At 39.3% G+C, this 24404-nt stretch overlaps 2 protein-coding genes across 10 annotated transcripts; one reads left to right on the top strand and one right to left on the bottom strand.

Annotated features, from left to right (window-relative positions):
* The first annotated feature begins 604 nt into the window (after positions 1-604).
* tnnt2e (troponin T2e, cardiac) lies at positions 605-12050 on the top strand. 7 transcript variants are annotated; one of them, XM_026326581.2, is made up of 18 exons: positions 616-836; positions 1816-1891; positions 2928-2972; positions 3060-3067; positions 3159-3182; positions 4499-4522; positions 4731-4751; positions 5044-5058; positions 5504-5524; positions 5785-5806; positions 5915-5975; positions 6072-6188; positions 6294-6371; positions 7444-7557; positions 7662-7774; positions 7945-8036; positions 8549-8586; positions 11831-12047. In XM_026326581.2, exons 3-16 carry the CDS (start codon positions 2944-2946, stop codon positions 8033-8035), a joined length of 738 nt encoding a protein of 245 aa, XP_026182366.1. In that variant the 5' UTR covers positions 616-836; positions 1816-1891; positions 2928-2943; the 3' UTR covers position 8036; positions 8549-8586; positions 11831-12047. The 7 variants fall into 7 exon arrangements, with proteins under 7 accessions (XP_026182370.1, XP_026182369.1, XP_026182367.1 ...); XM_026326584.2 differs by lacking the exon at positions 3159-3182 and having other exon boundaries at positions 611-836; positions 11831-12049; XM_026326580.2 differs by lacking the exon at positions 1816-1891 and having other exon boundaries at positions 624-836; positions 11831-12044.
* Positions 11099-24363, bottom strand: LOC113141926 (dynamin-1-like protein). Of its 3 annotated transcripts, XR_004463025.1 has the most exons (20): positions 24168-24363; positions 23591-23732; positions 23010-23056; positions 22861-22932; positions 21123-21209; positions 20649-20811; positions 20426-20546; positions 19954-20085; positions 19419-19625; positions 19091-19211; positions 18750-18905; positions 18573-18662; positions 18375-18467; positions 17883-17936; positions 17484-17564; positions 16172-16303; positions 15968-16077; positions 12949-13108; positions 12642-12844; positions 11099-11902 (listed from the first exon to the last, which is right to left on the bottom strand). XR_004463025.1 is itself a non-coding variant. In XM_026326578.2 (19 exons), the coding sequence occupies exons 1-19, from the start codon at positions 24267-24269 to the stop codon at positions 12788-12790; spliced, it is 2127 nt and encodes a 708-aa protein (XP_026182363.1). In that variant the 5' UTR covers positions 24270-24363; the 3' UTR covers positions 12016-12787. The 3 variants fall into 3 exon arrangements, 2 of the variants coding, with proteins under 2 accessions (XP_026182363.1, XP_026182364.1); XM_026326578.2 differs by lacking the exon at positions 11099-11902 and having other exon boundaries at positions 12016-12844; XM_026326579.2 differs by lacking the exons at positions 11099-11902; positions 17484-17564 and having other exon boundaries at positions 12017-12844.
* Positions 24364-24404: the final 41 nt, after the last annotated feature.

Raw genomic sequence — 24404 nt, 5'->3', positions numbered from 1 at the left:
AGTACTGTGTGGTGTATGCTTATTTTGAACCAGCTTCTTTACTTTAAATGTAAAGTATAGATGTTTCACAATATTTTGACTAATTCATATTTTTGACTTTAACTTTTTATAGTCAGCCGATAGGAAAAAAGATTTTAAAAAAATACCACCACTACAGTTTTAATAAGAAATTGAACAAATAAATCATTTTACTGCTTCTGGCTTTTTGAATCGGAGTATTTGCAGCTTTTTTTGTCTATATTTAGCATCTGTCAATTTATATTTTCCTTAGTAAGGAGGCACATGTGAACCAGTCATATCTACTGCTGCCTTCATGTGCTGTCAGGAAATTTGAATTGTGTGAACTTGTAAGGAGGATTTTTTTTTCGTTACCAAGTAGCCTCAATATGCTTTGCTTACAGTTGCATAGAGGATTTTATGGTAGCTGATTTATAGTTCTTACAAAAACGAATGAATTCAAATTTTAGCTGCCCGCTTGCACTGTTTTCTAATTTATTTGCACACAGCAGCTCTGTTGCTGTTGTTACAAGATCAGTTTTATTTCTAGCAACAAGTGTTAACACGTTTCCTGCCCACTTTCTGGCCTTGAATTTAAACTGATTAAACTGCAGCACTTGAATGCAGCATTCCTCTTCAGTTACAAGTCATCTTTGTTTCTCCAGCAATGACAAACCCTAACCAGTCGTTGAAAAGATATGTGATCACGTGACAGATAAGGCTGTATTAAGTGTGTGTTTTGTTTGGAGGGATTGATTGAACTTGACTTATTCTGGATGTGAAACAATTGGACCTCAACCTGCCACTAATCCCATCTCTTCCTCAGGAATATACAGGCGGTAAGAGCATAACCTTAACACCAAAAAGGACAATTGTGACATCTTGTATTGTTTAAATCTTATATTAAAATGCATTTCATATTTTGCAGCATTTCATGGAAATGAGTTGTAACTTTCTTGAATCTAAATTTGACAAAAAAAGAGCTGTGCTGTACAAAAAAAAAAAAAAACACTCAGCATGCTCTAACTTGTACAGAGCCAAAAATGAATTAGAAATTGTCAGACATCGTCTAAGTAGGCATAAAGATTTCATGATGACTTTTCTTTGATGTATGTCGATCTGAGCAGTGCTTATTCTAATGAAGAAGGTGCTAAGCTCACTCCAGAGACTGCCGTGCTGTAGGATGCTTTGGGCTTTGACTTAATGCTGCTTAATGCTGAAACCAGCACCCGCAACATTCTTGCCACTGTCAGACTTATTCCACAGTTTCAGCCAGACAGGGACTGACCGCATGCATTAAAGCAAATACATGTCTAATACCTCAGCCATGACAGCCCTCATACACTGTGAATTCTTTCTGGGTTTCCAGTCAGTGATTTTCTTCAACCAGATGGTATTTGTCTGTTTCTCTCTTTCTGTCTTTCTCTTCACTTTGCTTGTCCTTTGTTGTAAGCTGCTCACTATGCTGACACGAGTAATAACCATGGAAAGTGTTTGAATCTGAGCAGAGATGCAACAGAATTTAAGCAGAAGCTTGAATTTTGATAGAAAGCACATACAGTGAAGGTTCACGCAGAGACTAAATGCATGGCTGGACCTGTGAAATGACCTGGAAAGAAAGAACAGGCAGGAGGAGAGAGGTTGGAACTGTGGCGTTAATTTCCTTCTCTAGTATTACTATGCATATCAAATGCAATGCATCCCTGTTATAACAAGAGAAGGAATACATATGTTTTTGTGATGAGGAATATGTTTGAGAAGTAAGAAAAACTCCTGGGAGGCATTATTGTGATTTTATCCCCCCTCCCTCCCCAGCAGCTGACCAAAACCACAGTGGCAAAAATAGCCTGTCTGAATGTGTCCTAGCTCATTGATTTACTGTGAGTACAAAGAGGTGAGCCAAACCCATTGTCTGGAGGAACAGCTCCACACCTGTTCAAAAGCACACTTTATTATTCTTAAAAATAGACCCTCAGTCTCCCCCACTGTTCAACTCTACTGACACCTTTGTTTATGATCTAGTGATTTATAAGTGTGTGGAAAATACCTGGTCCAAGAGATTGTTTGTGCTCAGTAATTTTCTGACATGACTGATTTACAGTATGTTTTTATATATAAGGGACCAAATGACATCACAGGCTTATTGAATCCATCAGTGTAACCTTGACCCCAGACTCCCCATGTTTTTTGTTTTTTCCTCATTTTGTCATGATAGACGTTTCTTGGAGCCAACCGTTTCAGGTCCTTGTGAGCACCTGGAAAATTGTTTTTAGAGTGTACATATCAAAGCCAATAAGGTATGTGTAGCTTCAGATGCATCAGAGCGTCCCTGAAGAACTTGTGTAGTCCTGATAGTTTCAGTGCTGTTTAGCTGCCTGCAGCTTTGTTCAGTGCCAAGAGGAAATGGCTGAGGATTAGGCCTGGAGCTGTTTAAAGCCCTGGGCCTCAGCTCCCAGTGCCCATGGTGGAATCATTTCAAATTGTACAATTGCTCCAATCTCTTAGCATGTAGCCAAGTTTTTTTTTATTTTTTTTTATTTATAGGTTTTGGTTCAGTTGTTTCCACAAATGATAAAAGCAATGAAAGCAGAAGAAAATGAGAATAATACAAACCATCTGTCCAAGGAAAGAACTCTCAAGGGTTTATTAAGAAAAAAAAAACATTTCAGTTAAGATTAAGAGGGAAATACCTTGAACTCAAAGAACAAACAAATACAGCAAAAACAAATTGAAATACAAAAACAAATAAGCTCTGATTATATTGAGCTGAGAATTAATAGTCTGGTTATGTGTATGTATGTGTGTCATTTGGACAGTTGAATTAAAGCCCATTTCTGTCAAAACAAAGGAATTCATTAAAAATGGATCTAATGTGGTTGAAGCAGTGACGTGTTGTTTTGATGCATTGTCTGCTTGTTTCTTTGATGCAGGTGACTGTAATCCAGGATGTCTGAAGAAGCAGCTAAGGAGATGCTGTGAGTACTTCCACTACATCGTCCCTGCTTTTCTGCTGTTTAAATACTGTGATTGTTCCAAAAGTTCACTGCTGCTTTTCTTTTCAGGGAGGACGGTAAATAAAGACTTTGAGAGCATTCACTGTGCAATGTGTCACTTTTAAGCCTCTAGTGCTAGATGTAGCTGACCTGAATATGTCTGCTCAGATGCAGAAACGCAGCAAGAGGAAGGTAAAGGCTCCTGCGAGGCTTCACATATTGCTGTTAGTGTCTGCTGTCAGTGATAAAAGCCATAGCATGCTAGCTGAGCGTGTTTTCTTGTTTGAATGTTAACTCTTCATTTGTCAACACTGATCTGTCAGCTCATATGTAACTGTCACTTTTTATCGAAATGATCCCCATCCCATTTTAAGCATGGAAAGTCTTCAGAAGCTGCTGTCTAGTTAACATTTGATTCTTTTGAATCAAATTGGACTTAAACTATTCAAAGTAACAGCCTGTAATAAAAGCCTTTACACAAGTACTTAACTGTTACTCTAATAAAAGTTATTAGTTTGTATGTGTTTGGCAGCTGACAATGCATTGCTGAGGGAAATACTCATTTCAGTTAGCATAGTATTTTAGCTTAACTTACCACAAGGACTGCACAGAGGAGGGAACAGACAACCCACCTACCAGTATCTCTGCAGCTCACTGACTAACATGTTATTTCTTGTTTAAAAACCTGAGCGTAAAAACCGACGCATGGTTTTAAATGGCTGGTCTGTTTCCACTCTTTGTGCTAAGCTGAGCTTGCTTGCTGTAGCTTCATACCGTACAGGTTCTGTCTGCTCATGTAACTCTTGGCAAGACAGCAAAAAAGCATATTTCCCAAAATATCGAATGATTCCTTTGAAGATAACAGGGTCACGTTGGCTCGTGTCTGAGTTTCAAGCAGCTCCACCAAAGCGAGAGTGAGATGAGATGAGAAAACTCTGATGGTTTTGATTAAATAATTGTTCAAGACCCAAAAAGGTAAAATTACCCAGTGTTTCACAAAAAGGTTCCATTACAGAGAAAATCAAAATATAAATGCAAATGTGTGTAGCAGAACTTAGTCGCCTCATAGCCCCTGAGATTTCTCTTGCAGCCCTATGGAGGGGCTTCTAGGTTTAGAAGAGTTAAAACTAGGTTTGCCTGTTCAGTCGTGTGTTGAAATGTTACTTTGATACCTGACAGGTTACAGGCAGCTCACAAACTGAGGTTGTGATCAGAGTTCGCCCCGTTTAAGCTTTGCTTAGAGTGAATGTCACACCCTAGCACATCGTGAGACACAATATCATAATCCCAGCTGCAGGCTGTTTGCCTGTCTCATTGATTCATTCATCTGTATTTGGTTCACTGTGTTTCTTTCTGTAAACACTGTCTTTTCATTTGATTTATTTTTTCTTTACTTTTACAATTATATTGCTTTCATATTATTGTAGTGTAGCGTGCATGTTTTGTGGTGTTTTTGGTCCACAATAACAGGATTTGGCTTTATTGATTTTTATGTTCTTGTTATGTAGAAGGAGCTGCACCTGAAGTAGAAGGTAATTGTCTTTTATTTTTCTGTATGGTAGTAAAACTCCAACTGCCTTTGTCTAAAGCATCATTCATATAGAACAAGAATAACAGTAAATGCTGAACTTATTGTAATTATCTAATATCATAGCACTGCTTGACTTCTTGTATGATTATTGTTGCATTTAATTTTTGATGATAATTTAATCATATTTTCATTATTTCTTGTAACCTCAGAACCACCTGCTCCAGCTGAAGGTGAGGATGTTTCCTCTTTTGTGAAAAATAAACTCTAGCCTTCTTTCAGCGTCTCTAGTGCCGACTAAGGCAGTGTTTCTATTTTTATTTATATATATATATATATATATATATATATATGGAGGAAACAAGTAGTGTTATTTGAGATCTTTTTTTAACTTCAGTGTATCATTGATAACATATTGTAGCTAAATCATACCATGAACATTTACTAACATGCTACTCTCCATTTCTTCCATTGACTATGTTCCCTGTCACTGATCTCCTGCCTGCTCACGTTACCTGTACAAAGAGCCTGCAGAACACGGTAACATTTTACTCTTTCCGTTCAAAACGTTTATGTGCTGTGTGTATCGCTCTGGTTTGCGCATTCTACCATGTTTTACAGTTACAGTAAAAATAGTCTTGATCTTTTCAGGTCCCAGTAACAAATGAATTAATGTGTGTTGTAAATATCTTGGTATTTTATTTTTCCTAATGCCTTCATATTTTTTATGGTAACCCACTTGCCTCCCTGCCTGCAAGTAAACTAAGCTTTCATAACTTGAAACCTCCTGTGTACTTCCACAGTAACCCCGTATGACAAGGTCTACAAAAACTAATTAGTTTCTGTTTCTCCCCCCAACAAACACATTTTCATATCAAAAATATCAAGCAGCTATCAGACCTGAAATAAGTGCTAGTTGCAAATCATAAAATAAATCCATTTGAAATCTGGTGATAGATTAACGTTTTCCTGTTTTCTGCCGCAGAGTCTCCAGCTGCAGATGAAGGTACGGTGTCTTGCTGGTGAGGCCTCATGAAATCATTTTCCTGTAGGATGACTTTCTGCTATCTGCAACTGTCCATTAAAACATATGTTATGCTTACAAAATAAAGGCTATATGGTATTTAAAAGAGCTATTATTCATTTACACAGTGTATTTGTTGGTAGGTTGTATTTGACTCCTAAAGAAGTTGAATAAATACAAGCAATAATAACTTCAATGTTCTTGTAACCACAACTCTTTTTTTTTTTTTTTTTTAATGACAGATGACTCCAAACCCAAACCAAAGTAAGTCCTTTTGTCAGGTGGTCTTTAGTCTGTACAAAGTTAAATAGCTGGTGATTCCTATTCCTATTCCTATAATTCCTATTATAATACATAAATGTTACATTTTAGGACATTTGCTCCAGCTATTGCTGTCCCAAAGATACCTGAAGGAGAGAAGGTGGACTTTGATGTAAGTGATTATATATATTTATTAATGGAGATATAATCATTGAATGTTCTCCTACTGTAGGTACAGCACTATAAATCTATATATCTGTGGCTGCAGGACATCCAAAAGAAGCGTCAGGAGAAAGATCTGGCTGAGCTGCACTCTCTGATCGAGGCCCACTTCATTCAGAGGAAGAAGGACGAGGAGGAGCTCATTGCTCTCGTTAATAGGATCGTAAGTCTTCCAGGAAAGCACACCAGATCACCGGAGTGATGGACCACCCAGCAAACAATTACAGTGTGTTTGTGTGTGTTTGTACATGTGCACATGGATGTGCAGGAGAAGCGCCGTGCTGAGCGTGCTGAGCAGCAGAGGATTCGTGCTGAGCAGGAGAAAGAGCGGCAGGCCCGTGTTGCTGTGAGTAATCAGTCTTCTTGTAATTTTCAGCACATGACACTGTATACAATAAATAAAGTATGTCCTATTCCCCCAATAACTGATACCCCTGCAGTTTTCTCCTAGTCTCTAATATACAATTGGGTGTTTCTGTAGAACAATCTTGGTGGGGAATCTATTCTGTAAACTGCTAAACAACAGTCGTCGTCACTAACTCCATCCATCATGTCATCCGTCTATAATTAGTTACTGTGAAGTACTAGAGAAAGTGGTATGTAGCTTTAAATTCAGCTCACATGAGAAAATGATTTATTACAAATTATATCAGTATATTAAGTTATGAAGACTATTGAGTAAATGTAATGTACTGGCAGTTTGGGTTTTCTTACTTTACAGTATGGTGTGAAAAATACTGATTGCTTGAAAACTGTGCCTTAATATAATATGGCATAAATATTATGGCTTATTATATTATGGTGTAAAAATGCAGCATAGTGGGATGTGAAAAATATGTCTTGCTGTAATATGGTGTGAAAACTGTAAAGATGGCATGAGAAAATATACCTTATACTGCATTATGAAAGTTGTCCTTTAATATAGCATGGCCTTAGTATATAATATGACCTAAACAATATGTCTTAGTATAGCATGCCATTAAAAATATACTGCAGTGCAGGTTGTCGTAAAATAATGTGTTTTATTGGTGTGGTAGTTGTGAAAAAGATCACTCGATATATTACGGTGTGAAAATTGTCATGAAAATAAGATTCCTTAAAAACCAGACTGCATAGCCAAGTATTTCCTCTGAGTGGATACCAAAAACACTGTTAAAAGGAAAGTGAAAATTGGATTGATCAGGTGGCCAGGAGCATGACTTCAGATTCATTATACTGTTCCTTAATATCTGCTGAATGTGTAAATAAGTGATTTGGTTGGCAAACAAATTTGCTTCATACCTTTATGCCAAGAACCTTTTTTTGTAGTTTCATCTTCAAATTCACCAAAACTATTAATTCACAAGTGAAAAACATGGACAGGTGGTGTGATTCCTCTTCTCTGCCTTCGTATACATGTTGCACAATGTGTACTGCAGGAAGAAAAGGAGAGGAAGGAGAAAGAGGAGGCGCGTAAGAAGCAAGATGAGGATGCTAAGAAGAAGAAGGTCCTGACAAATGTCACTCAGCAGTATGGTGGCATCCAGCAGAGGGTCAGTCGACACATATTTGAGCTGGAGAATATCCCATCCCAGTTTGTAATGTGGCTTCTTTTTGTTCAAGTTTATAATTGTCTTCTCTTAATTATCCAATCAAGCATGACGGCAAGAAGGGAGCTAGGAAGGAAACAGAGAGAGAGAAGAAGAGAAAGATCCTGGCAGAGAGGAGGAAACCTCTCCACATTGAAATTCTCAGTGAGGAAAAACTAAAGTAAGACTTTTTTGGTCTCTAGCTTACTACCAGCCTTTGTTCAGTTTGGTAGGCTAACATCCACATTTTCGATCTGACTCAGATTATTTGTGTGTAAATTCCAATCTACTACCTATTTTACAGCTTGACATGCCTTTATAACTTTGTGTCTCCTGGGTTTTGCTCGAAAGGGAGAAGGCTAATGAGCTGTGGCAGTGGCTGATGACACTGGAAGCTGAGAAGTTTGACCTCACCGAGAAACTGAAGAGGCAGAACTTATGATGTAAGTTCGTTGCCATGAGGTGTTGAAGTGCTGACTGCCCCACAAAACTGCATAAGCATGAAAATATCCTTTATAATATGGCATGAAAATTGTCTTTGTATAGTATGGCGTGAAGCATGTCATTCATTATGTTATGGAGTGAAAATTGTTCCTTACAGTACAGTATAGTACTAGATCCTTACTATATAGTAGGGAATAAAAACATGCCTTAGCATAGTAGAATGGTGTGAAAACATGCATCACTCTAGTATGTCCTTGAAAAATAAGAGAATTAACATGAGAAATGCACCTTTTGTATAGAATGGGATCCAAATTATACCTCAGTTTTGTGTGTATTGGAAAATGCATTATAGAATATTATGTGCTGGCTTCTATACTATTAAATATTGAATAATATATTAAAATAATATGGATTTGTATGTCATTTAAAATGCTTGTGATGAAAGGGGTTTTTCTCCTCTTGTTCAGCTTGTATCTGGGCTTATCCGGTCCTCCATATTTGTCTCCCACAGATCAATCTGCTCCAGGCTCGCATTCAGTGTCACCAGAGGTGAGTACTAATGACCTTTGTACTATACCTGAGGCTTTTTACTTACTGGTTAGGATCATATGCTTGACGCTCAGCAATAGCAAATTTCTCAGCAAAGTCTTAAAGAATAGAGACATGTATTTCTCTTGAATCCTTTTTTTGTTCAACAAAAGAAGCCAATCATTAAATTTTTAACAGGCTTCTGTGCAACAAATAGTCCAAAATTTAGAAATTTTAGTTTTACCTGGGAACTGTTCAAAACGTAGGACAACAACTTGAAACAAATATTCATTGGCAGCTTTTGGTTCTTCACAGCTTCCAGTACTGTTAGCTAAACCAGTATATGGCTCTCTGTGTGTATGACATACAGTAGATACTGACCATACAAGGTCTTTGCTCTGTAGTGTTTAGCACGTGGGCCACTACAGAGCAAAAACCTTTAATGGTCTCTGTACAGACACTATGCACTGTATCTCATACACTCATATTGATAGGTGGTACTGATTATACATTAATTTTAAAAAGGTAGTTTGTTTCTTTAGTCAGTAAACTGTAGTAGAGTAAACCTTTGGTACTGCACTCAAAAAAGCTCTTGAGATTGAGTAGTAATGAAGTGTGACCCAAACTGGTAATAAACAGAAGGCAGAAGTATTTATTTAGAAATCAGAACAATATCCAAACTAAATTATTTAACACATTTTTCTTTTAGTTTCTCTCTTAGAAGCTTTTTTTCTCAGTGCAGAGGTTTTGTGTTTGATAGTAATTCACTATCACCCACAGGTGTGCAAAGCTAATCCATCCTTTGGATTATGGAGATGCTTAATTATCACAGCCCTCCCACTATATTGTTATGTGAATCACAACTAAGGAAGCTTTGGCAAACAATAAAAACCTGTGCACTGAGAGCAACCAAAAACAGGCCATTTGCTAATAATAGCAAATGTGTTAAACATTTTATTAAGAAACAGTTTTGATTTCAGTCAGTTTATAGCTGACATCCATTCGTTAATTACAGTGCCAAAGGTTTATTTTGACTGCATTGTGAAGAAACAAAATCACCTGTATAGCTGGGCAACTAAAATAAAGCTGTAGCAACAACTATTGAAAGCTGTTAATTACCAAAAGCTGGCAATTAATATTTAATATTTCATTTTTGCACAGTTCATTGTTAAAACTTAATTGTGGACTATTTTACTGTTTGTACAGTAGCCTGTTAAACCAACAAAGGATTCTGTAGAGAACTAGGCCTCTAACTGAGGTTTGCTACTGCCATTTCAGCCTGCCTTTGATGATTGATGAGGCTTAACCAAGGAAGCCAAACTTCAAATGTTCAAGACTGCAAAACTTTTAATAAATCTGAAACTGGACTTTGTGGTTCTTTGACATTTTTTGTTGCTCATTTAAGATGGTGCTTCAGTTCTGACTAACTTGGGGGGGGAGTCACAGGTATTTAACCACAGTGCAGTTATTAACACCCCAAGGGTCATTGAAACCACATGTAGGTTGTTACTGGGGAGGGATGTCAGGACTGCAGTGTAAGTGGCTGATCAGTGGTGCTCTAGACAACCACCTCTCTTTAGTGACTGTTGTTCCAGTTTGATATAATTGGCCACGATGTGCACATTAATGTCACCATGGAAGTGTCCTATGAACTGCTGGGTCTTGTCCTGTGGAGTTGTCCCCTTTGTTTGAGAAGCACTTATTTTTCCTGCTTCACAAATGCAGACAGCTCCTCAGAACATGACTCAGCAGTTCATCCAAAAGGTGGAGGACACTCCCATGAAGACATTAATGTGCACATCTTTAAAGAAAGTGTTTTGGCCTCTTTGTCAAATCAATTATATAGCACATCAGTTTGTAAAGTAGCAATTCAATCATCGATTCAGTTTAAATTATTTGGAATAAATATTATTCAAATGTGCCAGTGACCCAAGTCTGTTGCATTTAAATTGTCACATCATTCTTGGCATCAACATTTAAATGAAAATGCAGTCTGTCAGTCCCCCATCAAGGTGGGTCTCCACCTCCTATGACCTGTCCCTACTCTGCCTGTGACTGGCTAGCTCTAATAGTAGCCAGTGAAGGCAATGAGTACGAGTCAAGCAGAGACACCAAGAGTGGGGTGACAATTTAAATGAAATAGACTGGCACATTTGAATAGGGACCAAAAAACCATGGCAGTATAAAATGCAATTAATATAAATTTAATTTCAAATGTTATTTAAATCATCCAGTGATATTGAGAATTGAATTGCTACTTGGCATCTGACTGCCAGTTGCAAAAATCATTTTCAAGTTGCATAATCGACTTGCACACTGAGTTGTCATTTCAATAAAGATGCCAGAACATTTCCTTCAAGATGTGCACATTACTGTCTCCATAGGAGTGTCCTTTATCCTACAGATGCAGGTGAACTGCTGGGTCGTGTTCTCAGGAGTTGGGCCCTGTGAAGCAGAGAAACAAAACCAGTGCTTCTCAGACACAGGGCTTAACTCCTGAGAACAAGACCCAGCAGTTAATCTGTAGGGTAAAGGACACTCCTATGAAGACAGTAATGCCCACATTTTGGCCAGAGAATACAAATGGGTTGAAAGACAAATGAAATGGGCCAATTATGTCAAACTGGAACAACAGTCACTAAACAGAGGGAGTGGTAGCAACACAGTCCTGACATCCCTCCCCTGGCAATTTACCCAGGATTCACACCTTGACACATGTGACCCAACCCACATGATGTCAGGGTGCGTTAACAACCTACATGTGTTTACAATGGCCCTTAATGGTGTTAACGCTCCACAGAAAAAGTTCAGGGAATTTGCTTTTACCCACAATAACCCATGGCCAGAAGTGTCACAGACCTTTTAAATGGGCTGGAAAGTTTCTTATACAGCTTTTTCTTCTCTGTCATAATCTGTTGGTGCAGCCACATGACAATATGTTAATCTGTACTCACTGACTTTTGTTTTCTGACACCTGTGTTACCATGGGTTCTTGTGGTTAAGTTGTATGGAGACACAAAGCATTCAAAATTAAGAAATCTTAAATTAATTATGTAATAACTACAGATGGAATATTGTATAACCACAACATTGTTAGTAATTATGTCAGACTTGCATTCCATTAAGAAGTGGCACTTCGACCATTAATAATTAGTGTTAATTCGGTTTGAATACTTTGAGCCTCCATACCATACTGCGTTTAATTTCAACTGTAAAAATAGACTAGAAATGTGAACTTAACTCTTAAACATCTGTGACTCCACAGCGCCAAGGGAAGGGGCAAGACCAAAGGCAGGCTGAGATAAGGGGAAACACCAACAGATGGTCTCCAGGAAGTCTGGAAATGAGAAGCTGCATTGAACTCAATGGCATCAATGTACACTTTACCAAAGACAGACAATAAAGAGATGTATGCTTTTAAAATTAAGAAGCATGTTATTTCTCAATGATTCTTTTTCTGTCCCCTTGTATGAATCCAAACCAATTAAGTGGCAATAAAATACCTCTTTTTATTCTTTTTTGGGAACCTTACACAGAACCACAGTGCACAATCAACTTCACATTTAGGCAGCAATATGTACACATACATCAATGATCTCCCACAGCACACTGCAATAGTGCTCATAACATTATCCATACAATTAAATAACCTTAATAAATAAAGATTCTGATGGCAATACAGTGTCAGAATGACAGCCTTTCTATACAGTACAACATGGTGACAGCAGTGCAAAAAATAAAGTATGTACACACGTAGGAGGACTAACATTTGCTGCAAGGCATGAGCAGCATATGTTTTTTACCTAAGAGACTTGATCCCTGCTGTGTTATTAGACTACAATTTAAGGTTCCACTTTTTCTGACAGTTCCTCCTAAACAGAAAGTTGCCAATAAGTCCGCTTGTATACTGGTTATCCATAGTCCTATCAAAAATGAAAAGTACCTTGCCTTTGGGGATCACTCGATGTCTCCAGGAGTTGTGAGGGGCAACTAAAGTAATACTCTGAACATTAGCTAACAGAGGCAGTGCATTCTCATAAACTCTAGACAATATAAAATAAATGTCAATTACTCACATTTCTTGCTTGCTTGAGAGTCAATACGACACCTACTGTACATTTCAGCAGGGACTTGTGCATTGTCATGGTTGCAAATCATAAACTCTCAAGTTCAGACATGATGAATGCATGTAACGTTGATCCTTTCAGCTCTTGTTGATTTTTCACCACAGATGTGTTTCCCTGATCTCAGCAATCACCTGGCTGGCTTTCTGTAATGCCTGTGGACATAGTTAAAAAATAAAGGAATAAGAAACCCTGAAACGATAAAACAAGCTACAATTCAGCAGGGAACACTATACACTGCAAATTGGGAACATGTTACCTGTAGCATGTCAGCGGCCTCCTTGCGCCGCTGGGCCATATCTTCCGACTCAGTCAACAGATCATTGAGGAGGCCAGATTTATACAGCTGGCCAACAAGCTCACTCTGGAGGCTGTCCTTCACATGATTGACCAGGAAATGCATCACTGCCTTCGGCACACTATGGCAGAGAAAGGAAACAGACCAAACAGATGGTTGAGAACAAGGCAGCAAGATGGCCTGGTGATTGTGTTCAAGTCTGACCCACCAGGTGGCCGTGCCTGTCCAAGTATCGAGCTGAGTTAAATATTAGAGGTTCAAAGCCATTGAGCTCTACTGGCACTACACAAACAATATGGAAAAACCATATTGGCAGGATGGAAAAGCGGATAAAACAAAGTCAAATTACAGCAAGAAAGAGACATACATTCTTTTCAGCCATGGTTAATAGCTGGTTATATTAAAATTTACAACTCCAGTGGTAAAACATGGACTGTAAATTGTCTGAAAGGAAAAAAGGCAATGTTTTCTATATTTCTTATTGTAATTTAGTCAAAAGAAAAGATATAAACAATAACTTAAGTCAACTACAATTTATTTTCCTGTCTATGGTGCATGGTCCTAAGCAGATGCAGGATGTGACACCTTCAGGAAGTGAAGGCAATAAGTCAATCGCCCCCTGGTGGTTGAGGCAGTATAAGTCATAAGCCCCACCCCCCTCCATGTTAACAGGTGGGGCATGAGCCAAACTAAAATTTCATAGAATAAATCAAATACATTTTTCCAAAAAGGTGATTTCTATCATTTTCAGATTTGTGTAAAACTTGTCATTTTGTTTGATAAGTTCTGAAAACATTTCATGACATAAAATCAGGACACTACAGCTTCACCACAGCTCATTACTGTGCACAATCTGGTTACAAAATGCATCACAAGATTAAGACGGCAGCCTGCGCATTGGCCATATTTTGCATAATGGCATCTTTACATACAGTCTATGGTTCCTACAGACAAAGCTTTACAGTTCCCAAATATAATTCTATCTTTTATAAAGGCTTAATAATATCCGAAAACAGACAAAGCGTGTATTTGGTGTACTAGTACAACAGCGGGGTGGTGTGTACATTTCATTTTTTTCAACTGTTCCATAGACATTTAACATTAAAGGTACAGTCTGCAGAATATGCTGGGACAGACTAAAGAACTCGTGTGTTATTTATTCAAGCTGAATCTATTAACTTTCACTGATTTGACTTTGGTTAGAGAGAGAGAGAGACACCACCATTTCTAATTAAATAGTAAAAGCAACAAATCCCTAAACACATCCCTAAAATCTATCTGGAAACATCATCACGCCCAGTCAATGTCACACTATACAAAACAAAGTGGTAAACAAAGGTTGTCAAGGAAAACTGCATAAGAAACCTCTATTTATATCACAGTCAATAGCTAAACTCAAGTAATTTCAGTCTCAAAATGACAGCACTAACAAGAATCAACAAAAACTGAACATTAACTTTGACAGCTATTCTCATTGTTAGTCACTTATTTGTATGTATTATTATTACTGATCTCTGTATAACTAGTCATATAAACAATGCGTGAGATCAGACCAGATATTTAGATTTTAATGGCTTTTCCTGCATTTGATCTTTCTGTGGGTCTGAGCTAATCACAGAATTTGGGCACCTCTGTTCGCTTACTAGAGTTTCTGAAGTAACCCAAGTAGAAAGCAAAGCTGATAAAGCACTTTCCTGCTAAAGAAACCTGACTACATCTATGCTGTCAGAGTGGTCTGCTGTTTGTACTGGACTCTGCTTCTGTTTGCTGCTACATGCACAGAACCTCTTCAACGCATTGGGAGTTTTCTGATTTGACCTCATTTTCTGAGGGTTTATTACAATCTTTATATAAGTCTTTTCAATTTGAGAGCATGTCCCTGTTCGTGCATGGATTTGCTCTCCTCGTGCGCATACGTCTAACTTTGCTCTCAGATATCAAGCTGGCTGCAAACATTTCCTGTGCACACACTTAACGCCTCCTCCTTGCACTCAGGCCGCTGCTGCACGCTCACAAAAATCAGATCTACCCTCGCTCTTGGGTTTCTCTGTAATAACCCACACAAAATCCCCCATCCAATACAAAGCCAGGTACAGTGTTGACCAGTGAAATAATCACAGTAAATCTGCCATAAGAACTGCTGGACAACCTGAATTTCACCCATGGGGGATGAATAAAGTATCCATCTATCTATCTATCTGCTTTTTTCTTGTACTGTAATGATTTTGTTCAGTTATGTACAATGTATGTATGTACAGTCACACAGAGCTGTGGATATTGTGCTCAAAAAGAAGAACATCATTTAAAGTGACAACTATTGGACACAAGTTGAAAAGTGTAGTTTGATGACAGGCGGTCCTAAACATCCTTCATTGTCTTACAGGGAGTCACGTCCAGTTTGATCTGATCTTCATATAATGCCACTAAACTTTTCAGCTTGAACTCAGTGTCCAATAGTTTTAAGTGGTTTTAATCATGACACATGGCAGAAACTACTGGACTCTATATTATATAATACCCGTTCATTTATTCCTAAAGTCATCCAAGGAAGGCAAATAACTACATTCAACACCTGCGCCGCTAACAGAGAGAAACACGTGGGTCTGACCAGACCGCACCTCGTTATGGAGGGAAACAGCCTCACATCACCTGGGCTGATCTTTCCTATACAGTCACATCTCTCTCTCCTTCTCTCTCCCTCTCTTGTTTACTAAACACACCCAAACTTATTTTAGCGTGTTTAAAACCGCTAGCTAGCTGTTAGCCTAGCAACCTGTGCTGTCGCTGTTTACCGCTAGCACAAACCTGGGAGACTAGACAAAGCATTAATTTCCCGCTTTTCTAAAACTTTCCTCATGTTTAACATGTGTTTTGATAAATTACTCATTGTTTTTTGTTACTTGGGAAGGGTTTCTGTGTCATTTACAGGAGAAACTTACGGAACTCTACCAGTTATTTAGCAAGGAACCACATGGCTTACCTGTCCTGGATGTTCTTGCGAACAATGAGGAAGTAGGATTTGATGAGACGTTCAATGACCTCACAGTCCCGCTGCTCACGTGATGACAACTTCCGGGCGACAGGCACGGGCTCGAGGGAGAGAGGGAAGGTATTTTGGTCAGGCATGTGTTGGTTACCACTGAACTCTCTACAGTGGAGCATACATAGATTAATATTTAGCTACCACATCAAGCAGGTTCACAGCTCCTTTGAGGGGGCTTCCAGGTCCAGAGCCCGGGGCCTCTTCCCCTTTCTTCAGCATCCCCCTCCAGGTCCCGGTGGCGTCCTGCTCGCCCTGGGCTCCTGCTGCTGACACCTGAGGAGCCAAGAACACAATAAAACCTCAGGCCACTCATACATTAAAAGTCATCAGGGCTCACATGTGATGTTATGTGGCATATTAACTTTAGCATCATCCAGTCCCAGCTTCTCTCTATCTCAGAAATAACTCCTTCTCTAAATCATTACTTCTGTCTGCACCTAAACTTTGAAGTTATTTCCACTTTAATCTTTCTTAGGGTTTGAATTAGACTTGGCCTCTAGCGGTCTGCTATGATTCACACATTTACACAGAGACACTCGATCGGTAAAGTAAGAGGATTTCTGAGTATTTGACTCTCTTGGAGAAAATGAATGTGGTGATGACGATGATGAGAGGAACACACTGGGACTAGATGCAATAGGGTAAGCACAATACAAACTGGCATGTTCATTAACCAAGTCTTTAAATTGAGTCTTTATTTTGGAGGTGAAACGGGGAAGAACTAAAAAGAAAACATAGGCAGTGTAGTAAATAAAACAAGACAGACGCTGCACACCTGAATAACAACATCAGCCTGCTAATATGCTCATGAGCTCAATGCTAACATGCTGATGTTTATCTGATGTAGTGTTCACCTGGTTACCATAGTTTAGCATGTTACCAATGTCCCTGATGATGAAAATTGCTACAATTCAGCCTGTAGCTGCCAAGAAATTTCACAAAAACAAAGACATCAAACTCATGGTGGCGCTATAGAGAACACAAGGGAATCCCCAAAATTAGTAGGCTTCATCCCACAGCACTATTAGCTGACTGACCAAACAACACTGTCATTCTTACAGCCATGCTGCTTTTGTCATTCTTGAAAATGTGTGCTTATAGCCCAAAATGGCTTCAATAGATGGTGCACAGTGGTGGAAGTTCCACTTTTACACACTTCCTATAACCGAAGCACAAAATAACAGTAAAGACAAAGTGTTAAGAGGCTGGAACAGGAAAGAGAGGGAGGAAAAGGCATCTTCTGTAAGAGGTGGACCAACTTTAGGGGAAACGAATTCTGCAGAAAACACAACAAAGGTTAGTGCAAGTCCACACAGGCAGAGGGAGAGCAAACCAAGAGCATGGCATCAGCAGACAAAGATCAGAGTGCATGCTATCAGCCCATCCATCCATCCATCCACCCATGCCCTTCAGTCAACAAGGCACAGAGCCAGCGAGCTGCGTATGTGCCCACCTTGGCACCGTCCATGTCTGCTCCAGATGCAGGGGGCTCTCCAGAAACCACTGGTGGGCCAGTTGTACCTTTGCCAACAGACTAGCAGGAGTATGATAGCAGCAATGAAGAGAGGGGAAAAAACACTGAGAAGAAATGTGGAGAAACAGAGGAAAGGAGGCAGGCAGTCGAAACTCATTTGAGCTGAGGAGAAGAGGCTTTCTGAGAAGAGAAGAGATGTGGGATAAAATTCCTCGATGGAAACTATCTGAGGCATACAGTTCACAGATCCTCATCCTGTAGTGATGTGAGTAATTAACACTGCACAAGTCCCCTTCATACTGGGGGCACTGCAGATTCCAACCAAGTCGTGTAACACACTGATTACCATATATTTTAAAATGAAATTGTTTCTCTTACCTTGTCCCTGGACACTGCAGTGGGCAGCTCTCGCATCCTGTTTCTTCTCTGCTCCTATAAATACACAAAAACAGATGCTGATACAGTCGATGGGTTAGTACAGTAGACATTCTTGAATTTTTCAGTGGGGTTCAGTGTCTGAATTGCACCAATCAAGTTTGACCATCCTGAAAAAGCTGAACTTAAACTGGATTTTTTTCTCCTGTTTTTTTGTGCAACTTATCAACAAATCATTCTCCCATTTAAATTTGTAAAACATAAAACAACAGGTTTTCAAAATTGTAAAATCTGAAATTATCCAAAAATCTGAGAAAATGAACCCAGATGTTCAAAATACAATAATTAAATCAGTGGTTAAAGTTCATAATTAGACATATTAATATAGAATCCTAGGGATACAATTGAGCATTATCAGGTTTGTATATCTTCCCTATTTATTCTGCCATGAGAATAAATGTATTTTGGGGTATTAATTCTGTTGTGAGTACAAACCTCTATATTATTATTCATGACCCCACAGGCATCTGCAAAGTCTGGATGCTTGGTGTTGATGTAGGCCAGCTCAATCGCAACTAAATTATGAACCTGTGTCAAGAAAAGAGAATAAATTCAGTCACCAATTATTCTGAATGAGTTTCGTAATGTATTGGCTTCAGGTAATGAAAAAAAAGAAATGAAATATGTGTGTACCATTTCATTGGTGATAGGCAGTCTCTTCCTTAGGAGGGAGGTGACCACTTCCACAATAGCCTCATGCAGCTTAGGGAATCTCTGCAGCTCCTGCAGGACAAAACAAAATGAATAGGAATATCTGCGTGTGGGGGAACGATAAATATATGTGTTGCCTTCTTTGAAAGAGATGACTACCTGTGTGCTGTAGTTGCTGCAATGCTGGATGATCCTCTGCATCTCTTCATGGACCAGCTCCACGCAACGCAAACTGGGCTCCTCCAGGCGCTTCACCTGCTTCTTCACTAACAGCTCGAAGGAAACCTCAGGCACAAACAGCGATGGACGGGGACCCTGACATGGGGGGGGGGCTGCAGGTTAATAGCAAACTAGGGCAACTTGTGTTATGAGTACAAACAACAAAAGTCTTGCAGAAAAAGTCATGTTGTTGTTGTTTTAGAGGGATCACTGAACTAACAGTGACAGGAAAAACTGCAGTGACTCATGGCACATTGATGAGTTGATGCAGCAGCACTCACTGTTGCGTTCCTTATGGCTGTTAGGATATCTATGGTGCTGAGTCCTCCCAGAGGATCCACAGACTCCAATGTTCTGCCGAAAGTCTCGTGGAATATGTAACAAATCCTGGCTCCACCGCACCTGAAAAATAGCAGCGGGGAGATATTAGCTGTGATGTGAACCCTGTGGCCCCCTCTCCTGTCAGCTCTTCCTTCACAGAGGCTGTGCGTGCCTCAACTCACAAGTTGTATCACATAAAATGATGAAACCAATGCAGTTGTTTTGCTCATTCTCGCTGAGGTGGACCAACAGCATCACCAAGTGGTGGAGCAAGGCGCTGGTACTCACAGTTCTGCCGTCTCAATGTATTTGGCTGTGCCCTCTATGGTGTTGCAGTACTCTGTGGCAAACTTGGTGATGAGCTGGAGCAAGGTGGCGCTTTGGTCTTCGACAGGTTCTCCGTAGCTGCTGAGCAGGGACTGGTACTGGGCTGCCAGGACGTTGATCCGTGTCTTCAGCTCAGGGAGACAGTCTCGGATGTGATGCATCAGTAACCTGACATAATGACAGCAAAGGGCAGACGGTCCAGGTTTTATGCAGATATGTAAAATTCTATTTAGAGCTGTTTGGGCTGAATTACCTTTGTCATACAGAAATAATTTCTCTGAAAACTGATTACTCCTTGGGCTACTTATGATATTCAAATGACTGATTCTGATGTACGGTAACTGAATGGGTCCTAGTGCTTCTAACTTACATAAAAATCTACATCACATTTTATGTTTTTACCAGTCACTGTCCTGGAAAATGTATGTATCTATGTCAATATATATTTAACAGTCCAAGAATAAAACAGTTTGTAATATATATATATAAATGTAACCTGTTAAGGGTCCGGGCCAGGTATTTGGTTCCGTTTCTATTGGCGAGAGATGGATATTTCTTCTGCAGGAAAGCATGTTCGTCCCGAATGGCATCAGCCACAGATTTTTTATTGTTGATGTCCAACTGGCTCCTAAAAGTTCAGATTCAGCAATACACCAATGATATTTAGTGCTGGGCTGTAAGAAAGTTCACCATGTTGAACTGCATAACAAAGGAAGGTAGGACTGCCTCTTCTTTCGAACTGATAACATTAAAAAAACATCCCACATTGGGATTACAGCAAAAAGAACATAAACAATAGATGATGATATATTTGACTCTAATACCAGCATTAAAAATGTATTATGATGATTCATCTCTGCTCTACATCCCTACCAAACCTCTCATCTATTATTGCACACTTATCTCTGTTAGAAGTAATGGATAATTGCATAATATATTCAATACAGTAAATACAATTTTGTTCAGACCTGTTGACTACACCAATGAGACCCAGTTTGACAGGTATGACTCTTCCCATCAGCACATCCATTGCATCAGTACCAGCATCCATCAGGTCCAGCTTGGTCACCACAGCCAGTGTCCTCCTGCCTGGTGAGTCACATTCATTCACAGACGTCAATATCACTAACATGGTTAATATTCATCTGTTTACCGTTTATCGTTAACAACTTCCATTTAATTTTTTCTTACCGTCAGGGTCGACCTCCCGGGCCACCTTGAGGGCCTCTGAGGTGGCCATGTCTGTGTTAGCAGCTGTGACAGCCAGGATAATGCAGTTGGGGTTAGAGATGTGCTTCAGGATTAGATCTCTTATCTGAAGTTCAATGTCCTTAGGCTGATCACCCACAGGCACCTGAAGGAAAACAATATCAATTGAAGGAGAAGATACCAAACTGCTCATTTAGATCAATTAGACACTAAAGCTGAGGATTTCTTACATTAACACACATTCTGCCATATGTGGGGAACTAATGAGGCTGGAATGAAGGCCTGCATACACTTGGGCTTTGACAGCACATTGCTTATTGCATGTGCAATAACTGTAGTTAATAAAAAAAAAAAAAAAAAAAAACGAAAATGTTGTATAACAAATTTCCCCAGGGTTACAAGATGATCAAAGCCTTGTCTTGGAGAGTAGGATGTATGAAGCACAGTGTGTGTTACCTTAGTAATTCCTGGCAGATCCACCAGTGTGAGGTTGACAACGTGAGGAGAAAATATCTTCAGATGAATGGGTTCATCACTGATCCCCTGCAGAGGGACAAGAATAGAAAATAAATGGACTGTGCATTTATCTGCTAAGGACAGCGTTACAGAACATATTGAAAATATTAAAAAATATATATATATATTTTGGCACCACACCATCTTTGTTCTACCTAAAGGTTCAAAATTCATTTCTTATTAGAGGTAACATTCCCATTCTCTTTGTGTTGTTTTAGACACTGTTGGGTGTCTGCTAGCCCCCGTTTGTGGATCTCATTACATTCGAGTCACAGAGCTAAGTGAGTATTCCTCTGAAAAATAAATACCCCGTGGTGTCTGGAAAGCTGCTTTAAAAGTATTGCCAGAATATTCACTCTGACTTTTCTGAACATATGAATGAAAAGAGGTTTTTGAACCCATAGTTTCCTATTCACCCCAGATCCCACATTTGTTGGGACAATGAAAACAGCTTCTAATTTAAGAAACAGGTTACAAATCTTTTAGACCTCTAGAGGTGGTACTGCTATCAATAAGTATTTCTACTCAGACTGACTAATTGCTACTCTCCACAATTAGTGGTTCAAACAAGTGCTTTGAGCATTCACACTTGAGCTGGTGGACAATTAAACCACGTGTCAGAGATAGCTGTGAGACATGAAGTGAAACGTTTGCTTGTAGTGAGGCGTTTTTTTAAAATGGTGATATCGTGTCAGCCCAGTTAGAAGGAGTTGGTTCTCTAGCCTCACTGTTGTGCTTAGAGCATCTGATGACGTCATGCAGAGGACGCTCCAAATGGAAAACACTCATGCTGTTTAGAGAACTGTGGTTATGTAAATAACTCAAAGCTAAATAAGGTGAAGGATGAGTTCTTCTATTTGCCGATTTCTAGAAGCATGTCCAAATTCCCTGGGGTCCCAGTGGCCCTAAGCTACATCCAAAAAAATGTTTGTGTGATTTTCCACTGCTGTCTCAAATATGATAAACGTACTATATAAGCTCTGCTGTGAAATCCAGTCTTCTCAGCTCAGGGCGATATCCAAATGCAAGTCTTACATTACTTAAATTCCAAGAATTATAAAATGCATGTATGCTTTCATCTCATTGTATGTGGATTATTTTAATTCTCTGTAAATATGTATTAGTCACTAATCTTTGGTTTGCCTGCAGTTAGCCCAGAATGTGCACCAACTTTTCTAACTGGCAAAAGAAAGAAGGAATATGTTTCTCAGGTACCAGCCTCTTAGCATTGGCTGTTATATTAATTAAATACTCACATTTGGTTTTGTTGTTTATTTATATGCATCAGTTTCAATATGGTTTTATTCAATAACTTCAGATCATTTTGTCAGCAAACCAAATCCTTCTATCATGTCCATCTATGTATCTATTTTTTTTTAATATATTTTGCCTTCAATACAAATATATCACATTACCTTTGCTTGAAAATGTATAGCAACTCACTTAACACCTTTAATAAATAAGTCAACTTATTTGATCATACCTGACAATGAACAAACTGAATTTTCTTGCTTTTTTGCTTTTGTTTTCCTTCGAATGTCAGTCAAAATCAATGACAGCACTGCCTTGATTGAAACCCAATAATTTTTAAGTCCTCATGAAACAGTACAGATCAAATCAACACATGGTAGACTGGTTCAGAAAACACAGACTTCTTTATCCTACATCTACATCTCACCTTATTATTCCCTGATATTCGCTCCGTTTCATTTTCAATTTCTTGCCTGATTTCATCAAAATCTATGTAGACCTACAAAAGGAAAAATAATTTATAAAGACAAGCAAGGATCAAGATTACTGTTTAAATGTTTTGTATCAAACAAATACCTTATTTTTAGTGTGTAGAAACTTTCCCCATTCTTCAGCTGCTCTGCCTGTGAATAACAATAAAAGATGGATCACAGTTAGAGCTTAGCATTCCCAAAGTCAGCAGAGACAAGTGTTACCTATTCCAACCAGGAGGCTAAGCATAAGGATTTAAGTCTGACAACAACTACTGGTCTGGTGAATAAGGCAACTGGAATTACAGGTGTGGCTTTAAGGAGAAGGGGGGACAACTAAGAAGCTAATTCTGGCTATTTAAATGTACAATGCACCTTTGTGAAGCAGTGTGCTTTTTCACATTGTGGCATCTGTAAACGATTAGAAAGACAGTGACAGAGACACAACTTTAAAACTGGTGTTTATAGACTGAGCACCAGAAAATTATATGATAACTTACATTTAAAACACAGGACACCAAAGATTATTGGTCTGTTCCTTCAGTGTGTGTGTGTGTGTGTGAGAATAACAGCCTAAATACTGCACACCATACACACCAGGACTGAGACAAAACCTTAAACAATGCATTGCTTAGTGAAGGCCCTATTTGGAAACACTGCTTAGATCAGAGGGAGGTTGGTACCTACCGATTTCGTCATTTTTCCTGACATCTCCAGGATCCACATGGACTAGCTGGAGGATGAGAGGTCGCCTGGTTACAATTCCAGTCCCACGGGGCAACAGGTCCCTGCCCACCAGGCTCTCCAGCACAGAGCTCTTTCCACTGCTCTGAAGACACAAAGGGCAGAGTTATATGAAGGATCAACATGGGGGGGACTCATGTATATGTACTTCAGGATTTAAGACCACACATTTGCCCTTTTGACCACGGTAGGTCAGGACTAGAGCCAACAGAGCTGAGTGCACCTGAGTGCAGTGTCTTCTCCTGAGGCACCGACCTGATTTAGCTAAGCTAGTGTGTGGATGAGCCATTTAAAATATCAAAACTAGAGGGACTGTTAAAATAGACTCCACTGCCAGTGCAGACTTTGCCGTTTTAGCAGTAACCCCCTGGGTCTACAACCGTCTCTGCTGTACTGCACTAAATGTCTATCTCTACTAATGCTAACACCTTCGTCCATGCGTACATGTAGTTAAAACAAGGTTGTCTGGCTAGCATAACAGCCGCTAATTCCCATAATGCACACAAACAGAACATTTTACCTGAGTCCCCACTACTGCTATCTGAGGTAGCTGTATGATATCCGCGCCCACGGTGTTGAACACGTCTTGGAGCTTGTTTATAACGGGAATAAGAGCCTCCATGCTCGCGGTTCGTCAATAAAGTGAATAAACCCGTTATTTTCGCGATGGAGCCAAAGTCATTCAATGTCCCACAGACGCCACCATTGCAACAACACCCACCGGAGGGAAGAAGCGTTTTGTGCGATATTGGGGGTT

The sequence above is a fragment of the Mastacembelus armatus genome, chromosome 23 (assembly GCF_900324485.2).
Source record: "Mastacembelus armatus chromosome 23, fMasArm1.2, whole genome shotgun sequence".
Classification (NCBI taxonomy): domain Eukaryota; kingdom Metazoa; phylum Chordata; class Actinopteri; order Synbranchiformes; family Mastacembelidae; genus Mastacembelus; species Mastacembelus armatus.
This window is presented reverse-complemented; position numbering and strand designations above follow the sequence as displayed.